Source organism: Raphanus sativus, chromosome 7 (genome assembly GCF_000801105.2).
Source record: "Raphanus sativus cultivar WK10039 chromosome 7, ASM80110v3, whole genome shotgun sequence".
In the NCBI taxonomy this organism is placed as follows: domain Eukaryota; kingdom Viridiplantae; phylum Streptophyta; class Magnoliopsida; order Brassicales; family Brassicaceae; genus Raphanus; species Raphanus sativus.
In genome coordinates, this window is record NC_079517.1 from 11,321,921 (window position 1) to 11,343,238 (window position 21,318).

Sequence of the window (21,318 nt, forward strand, 5' to 3'; positions counted from 1 at the left end):
GAGGAATAAACTTGGGGAGCAAGTTTATGACTTAAAGGAAGAGGAATAAGTGCATTCCAAGAAAAGGAAAGTTGCACTTATTGATATGGAAGATGTCCATATTGTGGTTCCTTGGAGACTAGGGTTTCGGGAACGTGGAGAACTATATAAGATAGTTATGGGTCGTCTGTAGAGAGACAGAGACACAGAGGCTGATCTTATAGAGAGAGAGAAGCGCTTGGAAGTGTTCTGGGTCGTGCTGAAGCAGGGGCTGAAGTACTTGACGTTGGAGAGACATAAGCGGGTAGCTTAGGAATTGTTCAGTAGCAGCTGTTAGGGTGTTAACAGGCTAGCGAGGCTGATTAAGCAGAACTTGTAATAGGGTTTACAAGGCGATTTCTAATAAAGCTATTGAGTGTGCTTGTGGAATTGTCTCTCTTGGTTTACCTTCTGCATTACTTATTGTGGTGTCATCTTTGCACTTACACAAAATCATTAGAAAACTTTGCATCTTCGCTCGGTCCATCCACATGCCCTCCTCCATTTCTACCCGTTTTGCCACCAGCTATTGTTGTAACTCCTACAAGATATACAAAACGAGTTTTACAACCCATGAAACGTAGTTAATGATTACTACAAGATGCAACTAAGTTTACCTCCTTCGCTTATCTTCCGTATAGCGTTATTGAGTGTGTCAGCAACATATATGTTTCCTCTGTCATCAACCGTAAGGCCTTTAGGATGGTTCAGCCTAGCGTCACGTAGCCTCCCATCAACGTGACCTGCGTATCCTTCAGGGGAGCCAGTAACAAGTCTCGGCCTGCTATCTGCAAAATGTTACAAAACAATAGCAAGGCGGTTAGGTTTCTTGAAATGCAGGAAAATAATTAAAGATTACCATATCATATAGTACATCATCATCACCTAGTCTATTCTTGAGCAACTGATTAGAAAACACTTTTTATATTTAGATCTCATCTTTGAAAAAGTCTTTGATTTGTCCTAAAAAAAAACTAGTCATCCTTCTGACAGATACTGACAAAAGATACAGCAAAGTCTCTCACATAAAAATATAAATATAGTAAATTTCCATAAAAAGGAGCATCTTTGTACAAACCGTCCATGTGCATTCAGTTTCAGGTGAAGACAAACAACAATCTCTTCAACTTCAAGATTAGTGATTATGGAACAAACATGCAGATTATGATACACTTACAGAGTGAAAGAGAGGATGAGATCTTGTAGATGTTACTGTTCTCAGAATCAAGAACGAGCAGCTCTCCATTAGGCAAAACCTCGACGGAATAAGGTTCGATGCCGAGTTTGCTTCCGTCGAAGACCGTCTCCACTGTATACCCATTCTCGAATTTCACCATCGATCTCGTCGCAATTGCTGTTTTCAACAAGAAAGACATCAAAAAAACATAATCTTGTGAACAGAGAAACAGTAAAGGTGAAGACTTTATGATTGGAAAGGAACGAACTTGTTTTGGTGGAGGTGGATTTGAGTGACCATAACCATTTCATGAGTGATGAGCCGTGGTTTGAGATGAACCCACTTACAATCTCTGCGTTAAAAAAAAAAGGGTGAGATTTGAAATAAGTACTCAAGAAGTAAGCAAAGATGGGAACTTTAATCCAAGTGTTAGGAAGATGAGTAAACACTTACTTGCTGGAGAGTTAGCTGAAGGAGCTGAAGCTACAAACCCAGAAGAACAGAGGAGAATGAGGATACCCACAACCATTATATCTCTACCCATTGATTCGATTCAAGGAGAAGCAAGAACTCTAGTTCATACACAGAGTCTTCTGGGGACAATGCGAGAGTGGGGAATAGATTGTTCTTAAGGTTTATCGATTAAAGAGAGAAGAAACAGAGAGACTTCTTTAGATTTCGCAGAGTTTGTTATGTTTCACAAAGAGTGAAGACAGACAGTGAGAAAGGTAGAGAGAAAAGGAGTGGTCATGTGATGCGATCAACGTCGTTACTTTTTCTATTTTTATTTCATTTTTGTAATTAAATTAAATAATTTTGATGGGTTGGTGATTAGTTTAATTTCTTCATTTGTTGATTACCTAATATCAGAAACTAAACCTTTTGGGTTTAGAAGAATATATTCCCAAAGTATATGATGGTTATATTAGTTGTTTTATGCATGGAATCAATCAGCTTTCCCAGTTTGTGTTATGGAATATATTCTGAAACCATATAGTAAAAAAAAGAGTACAAATTAACATATATTAAGATGCTTTTTTGGGTTGAAGCTTTTATTCATCTTTATGCTAAACAATGTTTTAAGAACGCAAGTCATATTATGATCTTTCTTTAATCTTGTTTAAAATTATGACAAAATTATATAGAAATTTTATTTTACAGTTGGTTATTCAAAGTGTGTTCATTTAAAATATAAACAACTAAACCTTCATAAACAAAAAAGTTTTAGTAACTGAAAAATCAAATCAGACACCAAAACTCAAAGTAATCTTTAAAACCTATTAGCTGTTACATAGAAGTTCTTCAGAAATGAAAAAGCTAATGCATCCAACAAAATCTTCTTTCCCTTACAATTTTTTTTCTAATTGCATACAGTTATTTATGACTGTAAATTACTAGTGATTTGACAACTTAATCATGACTGTCTGAACCCATTTCAATTTGGTTAATTTAGATTTTCGGTATTATGCTTGTAAGTTCTATTCAAATTTTACTAATTATTGAGTCGGGTTTGATTTGGTTCCTTTTGAATTTGGTTCGATTCAGATTGGATTATAATGAATGTCTAAAATTGTTCAAAAATAATTTTTAAACCTAAAAATTGACAAAAAATCAAAATAAATAAACTATTTATAAATTTAATTAAAATTGGTAAATTATCTACACTAATTAAAAAATATTCAAAATAACAAATAATATAAATTACAAAAGTCTTTCGAGTACTACAAAATATCTAAATTACTTTAACATACATAAAATATTAATGTATTTAAATAATTTCAGATATTTTCATATCTTATTTTTGGATTTCAGTTCGATTCAGTTTTTAACCAAACTCTAAAATACTAAACTCATAAATCCCGTTCGGATATTTTTATATAACGATTTGAATTCAGTTTCGATTTTTTCGGTTTGGGTTTGGATTTAGATAAGTAATTTGGTCTGGGGTAAAAACGTCTCAGACCTACTGATAATCATGTCTAACCTGCTATCACTAGCAAGAGGCCTCAAAAGAGCGGTGTCCCATAACATTTCGTGCGCAATATAACAAAAACTTTATATTTTTTTTTGTAACAGCAAAAACTTTATATATCACGCTAAAATGAATATTGTAGTATAAATTACTAATTTTATTTGAAATATTATAAACATTTATCGTTCTGCTCTGTGGCCTCCCTGAACCGCCACTACCTCGGCAAACGAAGTATCCAGTAGCTTAAAACCTCGTGTCGACTACTATCCTTTTAAACTACGCCACATGTAGGAGGTTAACTGTCCCTTTTATTCATAGTTTCTCTATTTTATGATTCATGAGAACAAAAGGCCATTAAAATAGTAAAGTAACTACATTACGAGTCATGACTCATGACTAGTGTCAAACAATGCATATATTCTCGCACCATGATCCTTGTTTAGCGGCTGCCTTAATCTACTCATTTGTAAAATTCACATGTTTCTTTTGTTTTTTCTCTTTTTTTTCTGCATAGCTCCCAAGTCATTTGCTTTTGATTCCGCCAGTCTTATATGCTAACATCGTCTCATACATTGTATATATGATTCCTTTTGTTTTTATCGTTGGTGTTGGCATGAGCGATAAACAACAACGATAAAGGATAGCTACGGATAATAAGTTTATTTGTTTGATAAAGGATCACCAACAATATATGTGATCAATCAAATCAGCTCGTTTCGTTGTTATTTTATGTTAAACGACATTTTCATGATAAGTTGTTCATTTGCTTATAAGAGTTTGAACCAGCATAAAGTGAAAACAGAAAAAAACATAAAGTGTTGCAAAAGTCAATACTTTACGTATTGTCTTCAAAGTGGATCCCATTTCTATTAATGTTTCACAGTAAAATATGTCTCATATCTTCTCTATATATTGAACGTTTGAGTTCATTTGTAAGGTACCCCTTTCGAACGATAGTAATAAAATTCTCTCTTTTCTTTGGTATAGTTCTTCTTCTTTATGTTTACTTTTCTTTTCCATATATTTGTAACATTTATTATTTAGCTAAAACTTTCATACGATAACACTTATAAAGATGAAACAATATATAATATAATTATAACACGTTATCAGCACGATCACTCTACTACTAAAATTTTCTTTTCTGATTATTATGTTCGGAGTGGGGCCTCCATTTATTTATTATGTTTCTGATTACCGGAGTGCGGCCCTGCCGCCCCGTCTCTTATTGTTAATTTTGTAATGGTTGCTTATGGCACCATAATGGCCGGTATACCGCCTAAATGTTTAATTTGTTATTTTACAATATATGACTCTGTTATCATAATTTATTATTTTATAAATCTGATCACATTAATATTTTCATTTTAAACCTGTTAGATAATTTTATCACCATATATAACTAAATATATTTAGTTGTTAAAATATATATATTCACCTATATTTATATTTAAACTGATAAATTCTATAATTGCTCGCTATTGATCTCTGTTTAGTTTTTACTTTATGCTTTTACTTCCAACGGTCGTATGTAAATTTAAAATTATAATAATAATATAAAAAAAAAAATTACTTTTTAAACGGCTAGTTAACGGCTAATGAATAGTATTTTTCATCTATAAATACAACTCATTTTCACTTCATTCTCCCATCCAAAACATTTCATCTTCTCTTAAATATTTTCAAATCGCTCTCCTCTTATTTTCATTAAAAAAAAAAAAATGATGATTCAATTGTTTTTAGTTTTATGTGCGATTTTTATTTTTTCGTCTATGTATTTTATTTTAGTTGAAGGATCCACTCATGAATATTTTGGCATTAACATCGGATTATGTTTGTTAGCATTATTTTTACTAATAATTGCATGTACTATCAATGTAATCGGTTCCATATAAAATTAATGAAATTCTAATAAAATTTATTATTTTGTGTCTTAGAAAATCAATGGCAAACATGGAGAAAATTCAATTTCCCGCTCTAGACATCACGGGCACCAACTACATTTCATGGGTTACAAATGTCGAACTTCATCTTGAATCTCTTGGTTTATCTGAGACCATTAAAGAGGATAATACTTCAACACCTCAAGACAAAGCGAAATCGGTGATCTTCCTTAGAAGACACCTTGATGAAAGTATTATTTATGACTATGCCAATATGAGAGATCCTAAAGAGCTATGGAAGTCTCTGAAAGATCGTTTTGATCATCAGAAAGACATAACACTTCCACTTGCTCGAGATGAATGGCAGAGTCTGAGGTTCCAAGATTTCGACAAAGTGATGAATTACAATTCTGCTGTGTTAGGAATTGTGGCTAAATTGAGATACTGTGGTGATACAATCACCGAGTCTCAAATGCTTGAAAAGACATACACCACATTCCACAAGAGCCACATCACCCTGCAACAACAATATAGGTTGCGGGGATATACCAAATTTTCGGATTTGATTGTGGCACTTCTCATAGCAGAAAAGAACAACGAGCTTCTTATCAAGAATCACATGACTCGTCCAACTGGTTCCAAAGCGTTTCCCGAAGCAAACGCATTAGATGCGAAGAAACCAGCAAAGGAAAATAAGGCTTTTCGCGGTCGCGGACGTGGTCGTCAAAACTACCGTGGACGTGGACGAAAGTACAATCCACAGGATAGGAAGTCATTCCAGTGGGTCCGCTCTGAACAATCCCCTAAGGGAAAAGAACAACAAGGAAGTACCTCCCAGAAGCGAGAAGATGCTTGTTTCAGATGCGGTACTAAGGGACATTGGTCTCGTATATGTCGTACCCCTGCACACTTTTGTGATCTGTACAAGAAGTCCGTCAAAGGGAAAGAAAAGGAGGTAAACTTTGCGGAACATTCTGAGGGTACAACGCACCTCGATGCGTCTGACTTTGTGAATGATTTCGAGGAGACCGCTATCACGGACGCTTAAGTGCCCATCATGTGACTCTTGAAATTCCACAATTATACCATAAATAATTATTTCCTGTGGAAGATTAATGTATAATTATTGTGTGTTTTTCACCTACTTATGCATAATTGTTGTGTGTTTAATGTTTACCAATAATGTGTAATATTTTATGAATAATATTATCTTATTTATGATAATTCTTTTGTTCTCTCAGAAATGGACATTGCAAATGGAACATCAACCAAGGTCAATGCTAGAGATATTTGTATACCAGATAGTGGAACAACGCACACTATTCTGAAACACAGAAAATACTTTTCTGAACTAAAACCGACAAATATCACTGTTAACACAATATCAGGTCCTGCAGATTTGATTGAGGGGATTGGTAAAGCCCATTTCGCATTACCTAATGGGACAATATTCTCGATAAAGGATGCACTCTTTTCTCCAAATTCTAAAAGGAATTTGTTGAGTTTTAAAGACATATATCTTCAAGGATTTGATACTCAGTCTGCAACTGAGGATGAAAGAAGTATATGTATATTACTCATGAGAAATCGGGAAAACAAAAAGTATTGGAAAAACTACCAAAACTCCCTTATGGTCTGCATCATACATCTATAAGTGCTATTGAATCACATTTTGTGATTAAAGAAAACTCTAACGATTTTACACTATGGCATGATCGTCTTGGTCACCCAGGCACCACAATGATGCGAAAAATCATTGAGAACTCACATGGTCATTCACTGAAACCCCAAGAAGTATATCAGGGGAATAAAATGACATGTACGGCGTGTTCTCTTGGAAAGTTAATTACAAGACCATCGCCAACTAAAATAGATAAAGAGTTACCAAAATTCCTTGAACGAATTCAAGGCGATATTTGTGGACCTATACATCCACCTTGTGGACCATTCTATTATTTTATGGTAATGATCGACGCGTCGAGTAGATGGTCACACGTTTGTCTACTGTCCTCTCGAAATGTGGCATTTGCGAGATTTTTATCTCAGATAATCAAACTAAGAGCTCAGTTTCCTGATTATCCAATAAAGAGAGTTAGACTAGACAACGCTGGTGAATTCACTTCCCAAGCATTCAATGACTATTGTTTGGTAACTGGAATTGATGTTGAACATCCTGTTGCTCATGTTCATACACAAAACGGTTTGGCTGAATCATTAATTAAGCGTCTGCAACTAATTGCAAGACCATTGATTATGAAATCAAAACTCCCAACTTCTGTATGGGGACATGCTATTTTGCATGCAGAAGCATTGATTCGGGTGAGACCAAGTGCATATCACAAATACTCTCCAATACAATTAGCATTTGGACGAGAACCGAATATTTCTCATCTAAGAATCTTTGGTTGCGCTGTCTATGTGCCAATTGCACCTCCCCAGCGTACGAAGATGGGACCTCAAAGGAGATTGGGGATATATGTTGGTTGTGATTCTCCATCAATTATACGATACCTAGAACCGCAAACTGGTGACGTATTTACGGCACGTTTTGCTGACTGCCACTTTGATGAAAAAATATTTCCAATTCTAGGGGGAGAAAATAAACAAGTAGGAAAGGACCTTAAGTGGTGTGTACCATCTTTACTACACCTTGATCCTCCTACAAAACAATCAGAATTAGAAGTCCGTCGGATTATGCATTTACAAAGCATCGCAAACCAACTACCTGATGCTTTTGCAGACACCAAATCGGTTACAAAATCACATATACCGGCTGCAAATGCTCCTGCTCGTATAGAAATGCCACATGAACGTGGAGTAGAAGATAATACACGAGAGTCTAAAATACGCTTGAAGCGTGGTAGACCGGTTGGTTCTAAGGATAAAAATCCTAGAAAGCGAAAGGAGATGGAAAAACAGAATCCTTCCAATCATGAAAAAAATTTGGAAGAAATGCACCATGAGGATGGTGACAATATTGAACATCAGGATACTGAAGAAAATCATGAGATTTCTATTAATTACATCCATGATAGAAAAATATGGAATCGAAACAAAGTGAATGTTATTGATGATTTTTTCTCTTACTTTGTTTCAAAAGAGATAGATGAAGAAAGTGATGATCCAGAACCAAAATCTATCTCGGAATGTCAAAAGAGACATGACTGGTCAAAATGGAAAGATGCAATACAAGTCGAACTTAATTCGCTTAACAAACGAGAAGTATTTGGACCCATTGTGATCACACCTGAAGCTGTGAAGCCAGTTGGATACAAATGGGTTTTCGTTCGGAAAAGAAATGAGAAAAACGAAGTGACGAGATACAAGGCTCGTCTTGTAGCTCAAGGATTTTCTCAAAGACCTGGGATCGATTACGAAGAAACATATTCTCCTGTTATGGATGCAATCACATTTAGATTTTTGATGAGTCTTGCGGCTAATCAAAACCTAGAGATGCGTCTAATGGATGTCGTTACAGCATATCTATATGGATCATTGGACACTGATATTTATATGAGAATCCCTGAAGGATTTAAAATGCCAGAACCATTAAGTTCTAAACCTAAGGAGTTATGTGCAATAAAATTGCAAAGATCATTATATGGCCTAAAACAATCTGGACGTATGTGGTATAATCGTCTCAGTATGCATTTAATTAAAGAAGGGTATATAAATAGTCCTATATGCCCTTGTGTTTACATCAAGAAAACATCTTCCGGATTTGTAATAATTGCCGTATATGTCGATGATGTAAATATTATTGGGACCCAAAGAGAAATACGACAGGCATCCGAGTATTTAAAAGGGGAATTTGAGATGAAAGATCTCGGACATACAAGGTATTGTCTTGGTTTACAAATTGAACATACTCAAAAGGGTATATTTGTACACCAATCTACTTACACGAAAAGAGTATTGAAACGATTCAACATGGACAAAGCAACTCCATTAAGCACCCCTATGGTCGTTAGGTCACTCAATGTTGAAAATGATCCTTTCCGACCACATGAAGAAAATGAAGAGATACTTGGTCCTGAAGTGCCGTATCTAAGTGCAATAGGAGCACTTATGTACCTTGCAAACTGTACTCGACCTGATATATCATTTGCTGTCAATCTTTTGGCAAGATTCAGTGCATCTCCCACACAAAGACATTGGAATGGGATCAAACATATCTTTCGTTATCTCCAAGGAACAATTGATTTAGGATTATTTTATCCTAACAACTCAAACGGAGAAATGGTTGGTTTTGCAGATGCAGGGTATTTATCTGATCCTCATAAAGCTCGATCACAAACTGGCTACGTTTTCACAGTTGGAGGAACTGCTATATCATGGCGCTCCCAGAAACAAACACTTGTAGCCACTTCCTCGAACCATGCTGAAATAATTGCTCTACACGAAGCAAGTAGAGAATGTGTTTGGCTCAGATCAATAAGTCAACACATACTTTCAAGTAGTGGGATCAACGTCAATTCAGAACCGACTATCTTATATGAAGACAATGCAGCATGTGTTGCTCAAACGAAGGAAGGATACATCAAAAGTGACAGAACCAAACATATTCCACCAAAGTTCTTCTCATACACCCAAGAACTTGAGAAAAATAAAGAAATTGAAGTTAGGTATGTTCGGTCTTGTGACAATGCTGCAGACCTCTTTACGAAGTCACTACCCACTACGACTTTCAGAAAACATGTTTACAATATTGGAATGCGTCATCAACAAAACCTGCAATGATCGTCTATTCAAGGGGGAGTTTTTGAATTGTACTCTTTTTACCTTACTATGGTTTTTCCCACAGGGTTTTCCAAAGAAAGGTTTTTAACGAGGCAATGAAGATGCACGGTAAAACATTAAAGATGATGGTCTCCAAGGGGGAGTGTTGCAAAAGTCAATACTTTACGTATTGTCTTCAAAGTGGATCCCATTTCTATTAATGTTTCACAGTAAAATATGTCTCATATCTTCTCTATATATTGAACGTTTGAGTTCATTTGTAAGGTGCCCCTTTCGAACGATAGTAATAAAATTCTCTCTTTTCTTTGGTATAGTTCTTCTTCTTTATGTTTACTTTTCTTTTCCATATATTTGTAACATTTATTATTTAGGTAAAACTTTCATACGATAACACTTATAAAGATGAAACAATATATAATATAATTATAACATAAAGAATATATTTCTTGAAGGAAAAATGATTTTTTTTGTGTGGATGAAAAGATGTAAAAGCAAAATAAAGAGAAACGGTCCCCTTTGATCTTTATTGATTTGATGAAAAAATCTTTATTGATAAAAATCACTTTCACTTGAAGAAATAAGTTTTAACAATAGATTTTTCTTTTAATAAGAAACTAGATCTTTATCCGTCAGACTTGACGGACTTTGTTTTATATATATATACTAGGTGTTTTCATGCACTACGTGCAATAATAAAAAAGCTAATTTTAAATATATTTTAAAATAAAATTATATTAATATTCAAGATTTTATTATTTTTATCCAGTGTTCTAAAAAACGGTCTAGGCGGCTGTCTGAGCGGCGTTTAAGCGCTAGGCATTGCAAGACTGTGGTGATTACTTTTTAAAGCGCCTAAATAATTACAATATTGTAATAATAAATAATAAATAATTTATTATTTATAAAATTATAATAATTAATATATTGTAATATATATTCTTATGAAAATAATTTTGATCATATGTAAATAATAATTTTTACTATTATTTAGTATAAAATGTTACATATATTTAATATATTGCTATAATTTATAAACGCCTAAACCGTTTAACTGATAAGGCGTCCACTTAATCGTTCTAGACATTAGGTCACCGTCCGCTTAGCGCCTAGCGCTTTCTTGAACACTATTTTTATCAATATTGTAGTATAAGTTTTGCTTTAGTTGAACATAAAATTAAGATAAAATAATAAATGTTGTTTAAATTTTAGATTATACTTAAGAATATATATGCATATATTTAAAATTATAATCTTAGATATATTTATATATTTTTGGATAAAATATATTGAATTAATGTGTATAAAATTATTTAAAATTGATATAAATCTGTATGATTATCAAAAATTATAAATGAACAGTATTTTTAGAATCTTTAGATATATAAAAGAAGTTAATAATATTACGGTTAAATATTTATATTTTTAAAAAAATTGTGAAATAATTTGAAAATATTTTTAGTAATAAAATTGTATAATTATAAATAATATTTCGAAAAATAAAAATATTTTTAAATTATTTATTGTCATATTTGAATAGCTTCACTTTAATGATGATGTATAAATTTATTTCTATATTATAAAAATTTACCAAAAATATAAATAAATGTTAAATGTAATTTTTCATGTCACATTTTATTTTAAGTCATGTCACCATTTTAATATGCTATGTCATATTTATTTGGTAAAAAAAATGATTATGGAAAGAACTAGTGTCAAAATCGTTTGGTAAATAATGTATAGGGAAATATTTGAAAAACAAAAATTTAGTTGTTCCAGTTGTACTATTTTAGATTACTAATTTATAAGATAAATATTTCGTTAGTCGTATTGACATGTCATGATTCTTAATATTTTCTAAATAGAGTGAAAATGCAAACAATATATATTAGATCATTGAAAAAAAATATTTCTAATTTTCTGGTTATATGTGCCTTATAATTAAATTATAAGAACAATATTTGAAATTTAATCCAAAAAAAATTCTAACAATTTTTTTTTTTTTTGAAATGGGAGAGTTGATAGTTTTGTAAAGCTTGAGCCTCATGGTCATGGGCTGGAAATGAGCAAAAAATAGACGGTGTGATAACAATCATGCGAGCCACCACGACTGTCGAAGATTAGTTGGAGGAGACATGAAATTACAAAACAACAATTACTATTTTGTCAAAGAAAAAAACAATTACTATTTCTGATTGGCTCTCACATGGACACTTGAACTAGTTGGACCCATCTACGACTACAACTTGAAGTGAGTGAGCCCACAACTGAACTTAATTTAAGAAAAAAAGTAGTTTGTAATTCTAGACATAGAGAAAGAAATAGAAGCTGCAAATCATATTGTGGGAGTTTTTAATTTAAGCTGTGTCATACAATGTAGCGCATAGACTTCCGGTAAAGAAGTTCCATGAAGAGCGCAAGGCTCAAGCACTTGAGAAAGAGAGTCAAGAGAATGGTTCTTTAACCGGACCAATCTGGAGGAAAACACACTGGCATATACGTGACTAGAATCAAATCTCATGGTTTCGGGATAGTTACTCATTGCAGCCTTTAACATGTTAGACTTGGTTAGGAAGTCCATGACCGTTGTTTTCATGCTCAGGGGATGAGAAAATCGCTGTGTTGCTAGGCTGTTGTATTATTTGGGTCATGATCCGATGTTAATCATGACCCAAATTATTGTAGCTATACTGACATGCTTACTGGAACTCACAAACAGGTACTTGACAAGCGTCCTGATGATTCTGACTCCAAAATCCATTCCACTGAAACACTCAGAGTCGTCAGGTGTTGTCAGTGTGATTGGTTATTGGTTTGGCTTCCGGTTCTTTCTTGGCTTAATTCTGTTCATCTGATTCTACCAAAGCTTGCTATCTGTAATTTGTTTGCATAAACTTCGCTTCATTAACATGTGAATCAGTTGTTTTTATTTCAGTGTAACTCTTATTATACCCTTTTTTAACATCAAGAACACAATAGACTCTAAACTGAAAGCAGAAAAAAACAATTGAGTAAGGTCACTTGAGGGGTAATTAGCTTAATGTTAGGTCATTTGATTTGGAATCAGCCAATTTTTGAGGAACCAAATTCTTCCGATACAGAACTGAGGGCACAGATTAACAACTACTAATATCCGAATCAGCAAAATGAGTAGTTTATTTCCAAGGGAAAGTGTTAAAAGGTAACGAAATCATCAAAATTGAAGATGACAATTGTATAAATAAACAGAACAAAAAAAGAAGCCGTTTGAAGAAAGCAAAGGGTATGTGTGTCTCTGTCGCTACTTTGATATCTTAAACCCTTTGGGTAAAACTGATGAAATGAAACAAGCTTCTTGAAATCTGACAAGAAGTACAAAACTTGCAGGCCATGTTATAGTGTCGTCGCAAATCCTACAAAACATCAAAACCCCATATTAGTCTAGTCAGTGGTGCTTAGAACACAAGCAATTCAATACCTTCTGAAAGACATCCCCAGCTTTGATTGCTCAGAGACAGCAACGATGTGAGCAAGGATGAAGCGGTAACACTATGCAAAGGTATAAGCGACATCCCTGCACTCAGCTCCACAGGGATCCTGCAGCACAAACCCTAATTCAGAATGTCAGAAACCCTAATTCCTCAGTGCAACCAATCACGGATCTAACCTGGAGGATGTGAGCCTGCGAGATGCTGATCCGTTAGCGAAAGCGAATCCACCTGATTTTCCGAGTTTCGGAGCAGAAGATGAAGCTGATGAACGACGGAAGAGTATTTTCCCCGTGGATGACGATGACTGAAGGGCTCTTCTCGCGCCGTTGGCCGCCATGTTGACTCTGCTTCTTCTCGGACTCGGCGACGTTTTCGTGGTTTTACGAAGGTTGGGGTTTAAGTTCGGGTCGGGTCGAATATATTAGTTGGATCTATCATAGGCCTGATTCGGCCCATTTTACAAACGAACGTAGTGGTCATGAATATTTGAAAACCAGGCCCGCTTTCTACTTAGAATTAGCTTTTCCGGTTAGCATCTTGTTCAACTTGCCACTATAGTCACTCCAAGGGAGAGTGAATTTTGTGTGTTCAAATCATGTAATCTTTACGTTTAATTGGTTATATAGATCATCTGAAACTTGTACTATTCCCTCTGTATTCAATATCTAGCGTTTAAGTTTGTTTACACATATTTAAAACATAGATAGATTTTGATCCGCGCTTTCAAAGCGCGGGTTTTTCTTTATTATAGACAAAGTTTAATATGAATTAATATTTTAGGATTGTTGTATATTACTATGTTACAAATCGTATTTTAACGAAAAAGAGAATTTTTTAAAAATTATATAATTTATAAATTAGTTTATTTGAGATTTTGTATGTACATTATTATATAATTCTCTCACTTTTAAGTTTATGCATTTACTCGAATCTAAAAAGAAATCCGATCAGATCCGAGTCGAGGGAAATGTACATAATGGATAATTTTGTTGGACCGGCTGATCTTGGTTTGGTACGGACCTACCCAGACCCGATCAGATATCCAAAATACATAAAAATATTTTGTACATATTAGGTAATTTGGATGTTTCAGATATGTTTTCAGTATTACATATATTATTTTTTGTTTGGGTTTGAGTTTACAGTTATACTTTCAGGTTTAAGGTAAAACTAAAAAGAATTAAAAAATATATTTCGGGTGTTCAGATAAAATTTTGGATATATTTCGGTTCTTCAGGTTATATTTAAGTATTTCAGATATTTTGGATATTTGAATATATTTTGGATTTTTTTTGGTTTTCGAATATTTTCAACTTTCAAATTACTTTTCAGATTTTCAGATTTTCAGATTTTCTAATGTTTTTAAATCTTAACCGTCCTAAACATGCTATGTACCCAAATATATGTGTATTCTATCCGGACATGAAAGGAACCGACCTAAAGCCAAACTCAAAAATTTCAAAATATCTATTTGGGTCTGAATATTAGGACCTAAAGTACCCATATAGAAAGGAACCAATCTGAATACCTGAATATCCAGACGTACTCTCTCATTATATTGTGTGTATCTTTCATAAGTATTACATTTGTTAAATTGTTATGGCTTAAGATTTACTTGGAAATTTTTTCAGCCTATTAAATATAATATATTTATGGGGATTTTAATAATTTCTAAATATATCTTAAATATTTTTTTTATTATAATACCTTTACAAAAAATTAAGTTGAGGTAATATATAATATATATATATATATATATATATTTGTTAAAATATGATTGCAAAAATATTTTTATAATTTTAATTTTGTAAATACTTGAAATTATATAATGTAAGATGACATGATGCAATATGTTTAATGATATATGTTAACTTAGGGCTGGGAAAAAAACCCGGATCCGAAAAACTGAACCGAACTCGATCCGAAAAAGTAGTACCGAACCCGAATCAAAATTTATTTAATATCTGAATGGATTCAAAATTTTGGTTTTTATAGAACTGAAACCCAACCAAACCGAAATATATTGGGTATTAGAATGTATCCGAAATAGATATATATACCTAAATATAATAATTTTTAGATTTAATGTATATTAAAAATATCCAAAATATATAAGATACTTTTTATTTTTTCCAAAATATTTGAAAATATATACAAATAGTCAAAAAGTAAATGTCCAAAATAGCTAAACTATACTCAAAACACCAAAAATACTTAAAACAATCTATTGATTCTCTATCCAAATGTTCAAGCCAAACTAATTTATATGTAAGTTTAGGTATTTTGACATTTGTTATTTAAATTTATTTATAATATATTATTTTAGGTATAGATTTTGTGAAATTTAAAGTATATAATGAATTTTAAAATTTTAAAAATAATTTAAATGGGTTATCCGAACCTGAACCGAACCCACAAAAATCCGAACCAACCCGAACCAAAATTTAGAAATAATCGAATGAGGCTGAAATCTTTGATCCCGAAAACCCAAAACCCGAATAAATCTGAACTGAATCCGAATGAATATCTTGATGCTCACCCCTATGCTAACTCATTTTAATAATTAATATCTAAATAATGTAGATGATGATCATAAAATATAGTGTATAACACTAAAATAAAGGGTAATAATAAAAAAAATTAAAATAAAAATTTGAACCATGTTTTTACTTGTATGATTGAATTATTAGATGGTCCATCATGAAAAGACTATATATATATATTTGTACTTGATCGGGTATATACTTCGTTTTAATCAAAAAGTATAAACAATTAACAATGAAATAGTCTATATTGTATTTGATCTTATATGAGTTCCATAATTTGATTCCCTCGTTTGATTCCCTCATTTGATTCCCTCAATTTAAGGTAACAATATTAATTGATATTATCATTATAATTAAATAAATTAAGGTTATACCAAGACATAGTGTTAGTTAATGAAATAGTGCAAACAACTTATATAAGTAGATTTTTTAAGAATGTTTCCCTTTTAATAGTATAGATTAGGTATTTACTTTTATTCATTATTTTTTCGTTTTGTTTTTAAACTATTTAAATTTTTGTTTCTCAATAAAATTATATTACTCATTTTTAATATTTTAATTTTAAGTAAAAATTGTAATTAAAAATTACAACATTAATCTTTCTAATACAACAAGAAAACCTATAACATCATTTTAGAAATATATTCAATATTGATATTTAAATAGGGTTTTGCCCATGTGGAACTATCATGTAGAACTAGAATAATAATCTATGGAGTGTATTGATGAGCTGGTGAAACAGAGTGAGATTTGACATGGGAATTGGCATTTAGTTTATTATATCAACCAACCAGAAACAGAATTTTTTTCACATTTGGTGGAGTTGAGTGAAGTGAAAACTCTGCAGAGGACAACACACAGAAACTCAGTTGAATGCATTTGTAGACCAGAGAGATATTTTACAAAAAAAAATTATTGTCATAAAACATTATTCCTATTCCCTATAATGGACTTGCACTATAAGTTAGTCGAAACATCCAAACAGGTAGACTTCAATGTGGAAGAGAGGATGTGTGGCAGTGTGGGTCTCTCTGAACACAAGCAGAGGTCAAAACTCTTTTACTCTCTCTGATACGTTGTCATAACATCTTTGAAAAAACCGTGGACTTGTGAATGCGTATCACATATTCACATTAACTAACACGAGGACGTTATTGTGTTCTTTTTGATTCCATAACAACAAACCTCGTTTATTTCTGGTTCTGAACTTCAGTGTCCCACCTCTTTGAAACAAGAAATATATGAATTACATGTTTTTCACGCAAATTACTTGTGATCACAATGCTTTCGAACACCTACGAGAGACTGAAAACGCTTTACAAGTTAACAAGATATCCTTTGCAGTCCATTGCTACCAAATTCAAAATTTATATCGTCAAAATCAACTATAATTCACAATACCAATTATAATTTGAGAATCGTTTTGCATTTTCACACTAGCAACACAGACAACAAGAACTGTCAGGATTCACAAGTATTTTTCTGTTATCGAATGTTTCGAAAAGAATCACGGATTCAGTAATGCTGGTACTCAAACAAATTAATCTCACGAGACAAGTTTAAATGTAATGTCGGCTCCCGAAAGCTCCCAACAAAATGAAAACAAACACGAAAAGTTTCATATAATAAAAATGTTCTCAGCAGCCACAGCGCCAAGTGTAATGCCCTCATCAGTCATCACGCATATGTCCCATTGATACACATGCAGCTCGTGACTCCTTTTATTCATATCTTTTCGTTTTCATAGTATTTTATAGATGTTTAATGTTTGTAAGAATATTTGGGTGGCACATAAAGTCCACCTCATCTTTATACAAGCCTACATCCTGTGGACACAACTTGGCATATGCTGTTTCCATCTTCTTGTATTATTTTTAGTTTTCACCATCTTATATAGACATGATAAGGACATATCCATATCAATCCATGATCCTTTCATTGTAAATATCCAAGCAGCCAATCCAACCAGTCATAATCATAAATTGCGTCAACAAACATTCCCTATAATAATTATTTTAACTAGATTAGGACCCGCCCTAAAAGGCGGAAATTTATTTGTCAAATTTCAATTAATAATATATAGTATATATAATATGTGTATATAATATTATATATATTTTGTGTAACATTTATATATATATATACATATTAGACATATATAATATTTTATTAAATATATATAGAATTTAATAGTGTTATATTTTGTGTTGTACTTGTTATTAGTTTTTATTTAATCTTCTTTCATTTTTAGTATAATAATTTGCCTTGTCACACTTTTTACCTTTTAACTTATACACATAGTTATGCTCTTTTTCAAAAAAAAAACTTATACACATAGTCTCGTAAAATGTAATATATAAAAAAACATATTTAAAAAATCTACTGACCATATGCCACCATTATTTGGTTGTTTGAACAAAAAAAAATCATGTTCTTGCATAACTGTGTATGTTGTGATATGATGTAGGTGAAAAGTAAATATATGGAAGTAAAGTTAGTGATACGAACATGAGCCTATGTTGGTCTATGCCACAATTATTTGGTTTTTGGAAGATCAATGAGCATAAGCATAGATGGTCTTTGTATGCTTATGTTGTAAATAAATCGGATATTTTTTCTCTTATGTTTGGAATGATATAGAACTCGTTATTTAAGAGTGATTCAGTTTTATATGATCTAATTATATTAAGAAATTAACCAAAAATATTATAAAAGTGTTACTGGTTAGGTTTAACTAATCTATGTTGGTTAAGATTTGGTTTAATTTAAGTTGGTAGGTTGCATTGTATAGGAGGCATGATATATTCTAGCACCAACTATGAAAGAGTCCAAAATTTAAATGAGAACTTCAAATAGTAGATAATCCCTAAATTAATAGATTAGATATATATATGTATATATATAAAGATTATTGTTATTAACAGTAATCTTGAAATTGTCTCTTCAAAGATTATTATTATTCTTACCACCACAAACAAATCAGTAACAAGCTTTTACTGTTACTGAAAATCAACATTCCTCAATTCAAATCTCGTTGATATGGTTTTAATCGGCGATAGCCCAGTTCATGTCGTTCTCAAATATCCAATGACAAACCTCAATCCGACCCGGTTTCGACCCGAGAGCTAAGAAAGCTCCATGTGTCGGACTCCATGATGACGTGTCAACATGACATATGGCAATCCCATGGTTGATCTTAGTCTTACTATTCAACTCAAGAAGATCCGCTTCGTAGACCCGAACCTTGGGAACCGAGTGGCAGTAATACAACAGATACGGGTACAAACTCTGGTGACAAGAAACAGCTTTTGTCAACTTCCCACTGTTTATTCCGTTGACTTTCCCGATCACCACCTTTTGCTTTGACCCCGCCACACTCTCCGTCGTTCTTAGCACCACGCTACGACCAAGCACCGTCGTGGCGAAATCGATCATATCCTCCGCCGATCCTACACACCGCTTCGTCTCTCCAACGCTCGGTGGCCTCTCACATTCCGTCACCGCGTCGGAGATGATCTTCTCCATCGACGAGTTATCTCTGGCGTGGAAGATCTTTTTAACCTCGGCGAGCTTGGAGGTGGAGAAGGGTAGCTTGGAGACGATGCTCCGGGGCAAAAACGACCTTTTAGGCATTTTATCCTTAATGTCAGGCATAGGAATCACTGTACCTTCTTTAAACGCTGACTCTCTAAAGAATTTACCCGGCTCTATCCACTTATTTACGAATTTGCCATTCCCGATGGATGAAACGTTATACTTGGAGAAAGCGACGCCGTTTTTAGCGTAGTCCTTGAAGGTTGAGTTGGGTGTGTATGTTTTGAAACTGATCTTGTGTGCTTCGCTTCCTTTCCCATAACCGGTGTAAGATTCCGAACCGGGATTATAAGACTGACCGTAATTAGTGAACTTAACCGTACCGGCGTTAGAGCCTTTCGCGTACGAGGCGAACGTATCGTCGCCTACGTTGGCTTTATCTCTGTAATTCGCGAAAGTGTCCACCGCGTCGTTACCGGAGACGCCGTAGCTTTTGAAGTTGTTCCGCGGCACGTTACCGCCGTCGCCTCCGTAGCTCGCGAAGGAATCGTTGGCGGCGTTGACGGACTCGCCGTAGTTTTTGAACTCGTTCAGCGGTACGTTCCCCGCCGCTCGCGTAGCTCGTGAAGGTATCCGTGGCGCCGTTTCCTTCCTCGCCGTAGTTTTTGAAGGCGGAGCCGATCACGTTGGACGAGTCGCCGAGGCGAACTCGTTCGGCGACGCGTTTCCCTTTTTGCTGTAGCTCGTGAAGGACTGGCCGTGGCCGGCGTTGGCTCCGTGCGTGTAGGTCTTGAAAGTCTGGGACCTTCCGGTTCCGCCGTCGGAGTACACCGTGAATCGGCTCACCGGGGTATTGGCTTCGGTTTGGTAGTTGGTGAAGTCTCCGGCGCCACCGGCTGCAAAGGTTCCGTGATATGAACCAAAAAACTTACTTCCTTTTAACTTAATCTCTCTTAAAGATTAAGTTAATTCTTGGAAGTTCTCTATTATTAATAATATGAAATCCTTATATAGGGATACAACTTTGTAGAATATAGAAAACTCTTAATCTAACATAAAATGGAAAATTTCAAAACCAATTATTAAATATAAAATAATGAAAATTCTTAATGTAAAATATCCTAATCATCTAACCATAGTCATATATCATTATTCCCCTCTTCCATTGGGAGCTTGTCCTCAAGCTCCAACTAATGATTTCTAGACATGCATATGGTAGCAACCACTTCTCTGATTCTCTGTTGTTTGATTCCATTAAGAAGCTAGATTTTACCACAAATGGTGCTATCGTTGCTTTTCTGGAGTTTAGAGATCGTTCAGATTCTAACATGCGTATGTTGTTAGATTGCAATACAACCAATGATGGATCTTGCTGCAATGTCTCTAACTCTTTGAGATTAAATTCTTCTGGCTCCAAAATTACAAGTAGTGCTAGGTTTTTCTTCAAAATAGTTGTCTCTAACTCTGCTTGTTTTTTCATCCTCTCTTGCTCAACCTCCTTCGCTTGAATGTTCTTCACTGTCTGCATTATCTCACCGAGTTGTGCAATCATGGCTTTACATAGTGAGCTCATAGACATCGATTTCCAGGAATCATCGTCTCCCATCGGATCGTTCGGCTCTGATACCAAATTGATATGAACCAAAAAGCTTACTTCCTCTTAACATAATCTCTCTTAGAGATTAAGTTAATTCTTGGAAGCTTCTCTATTATTAATAATAAGAAACCCTTATATAGGGATACAACTTTGTAGAATATGGAAAACCCTTAAACTAATATAAAAAGTAAACCAATTATTAAATAGAAAACTACCAAAACTCTTAATGTAAAATATCATAATCTATCTAACCATATTCCCATATCATTATCCCTTCCTTCCAATCGGAGCTTGTCCTCAAGCTCCAACTAACGATCCGATGGGAGACGATGATTCCTGGAAATCGATGTCTATCAGCACTGAACCAAAGGTGTTTCCTCAGTC

The 21,318-nt window shown here is 33.8% G+C and overlaps 4 protein-coding genes across 4 annotated transcripts; 1 reads left to right on the forward strand and 3 right to left on the reverse strand.

The window, feature by feature from the left end:
• Window positions 1-461: 461 nt before the first annotated feature.
• On the reverse strand, window positions 462-1,892 carry LOC108815372 (uncharacterized). Its single transcript, XM_018587999.2, has 5 exons — window positions 1,649-1,892; window positions 1,464-1,547; window positions 1,196-1,372; window positions 636-806; window positions 462-559 (listed from the first exon to the last, which is right to left on the reverse strand). The coding sequence occupies exons 1-5, from the start codon at window positions 1,737-1,739 to the stop codon at window positions 462-464; spliced, it is 621 nt and encodes a 206-aa protein (XP_018443501.1). The 5' UTR covers window positions 1,740-1,892.
• Window positions 1,893-5,111: 3,219 nt separating this feature from the next.
• LOC108815373 (uncharacterized) lies at window positions 5,112-6,098 on the forward strand. Its single transcript, XM_056991342.1, has one exon. It carries the CDS (start codon window positions 5,112-5,114, stop codon window positions 6,096-6,098), a length of 987 nt encoding a protein of 328 aa, XP_056847322.1.
• A 6,785-nt stretch (window positions 6,099-12,883) lies between these two features.
• Window positions 12,884-13,952, reverse strand: LOC108816656 (uncharacterized). Its single transcript, XM_018589222.2, has 3 exons — window positions 13,434-13,952; window positions 13,245-13,363; window positions 12,884-13,179 (listed from the first exon to the last, which is right to left on the reverse strand). Exons 1-3 carry the CDS (start codon window positions 13,592-13,594, stop codon window positions 13,160-13,162), a joined length of 300 nt encoding a protein of 99 aa, XP_018444724.1. The 5' UTR covers window positions 13,595-13,952; the 3' UTR covers window positions 12,884-13,159.
• Window positions 13,953-18,705: 4,753 nt separating this feature from the next.
• On the reverse strand, window positions 18,706-20,018 carry LOC108838622 (polygalacturonase 1 beta-like protein 3; the record flags this gene model as incomplete). Its single annotated transcript, XM_018611526.2, has 1 exon — window positions 18,706-20,018. A coding segment is annotated over one exon (1,170 nt), but the record flags the coding sequence as incomplete, so codon positions are not given.
• Between the last annotated feature and the right edge of the window lie 1,300 nt (window positions 20,019-21,318).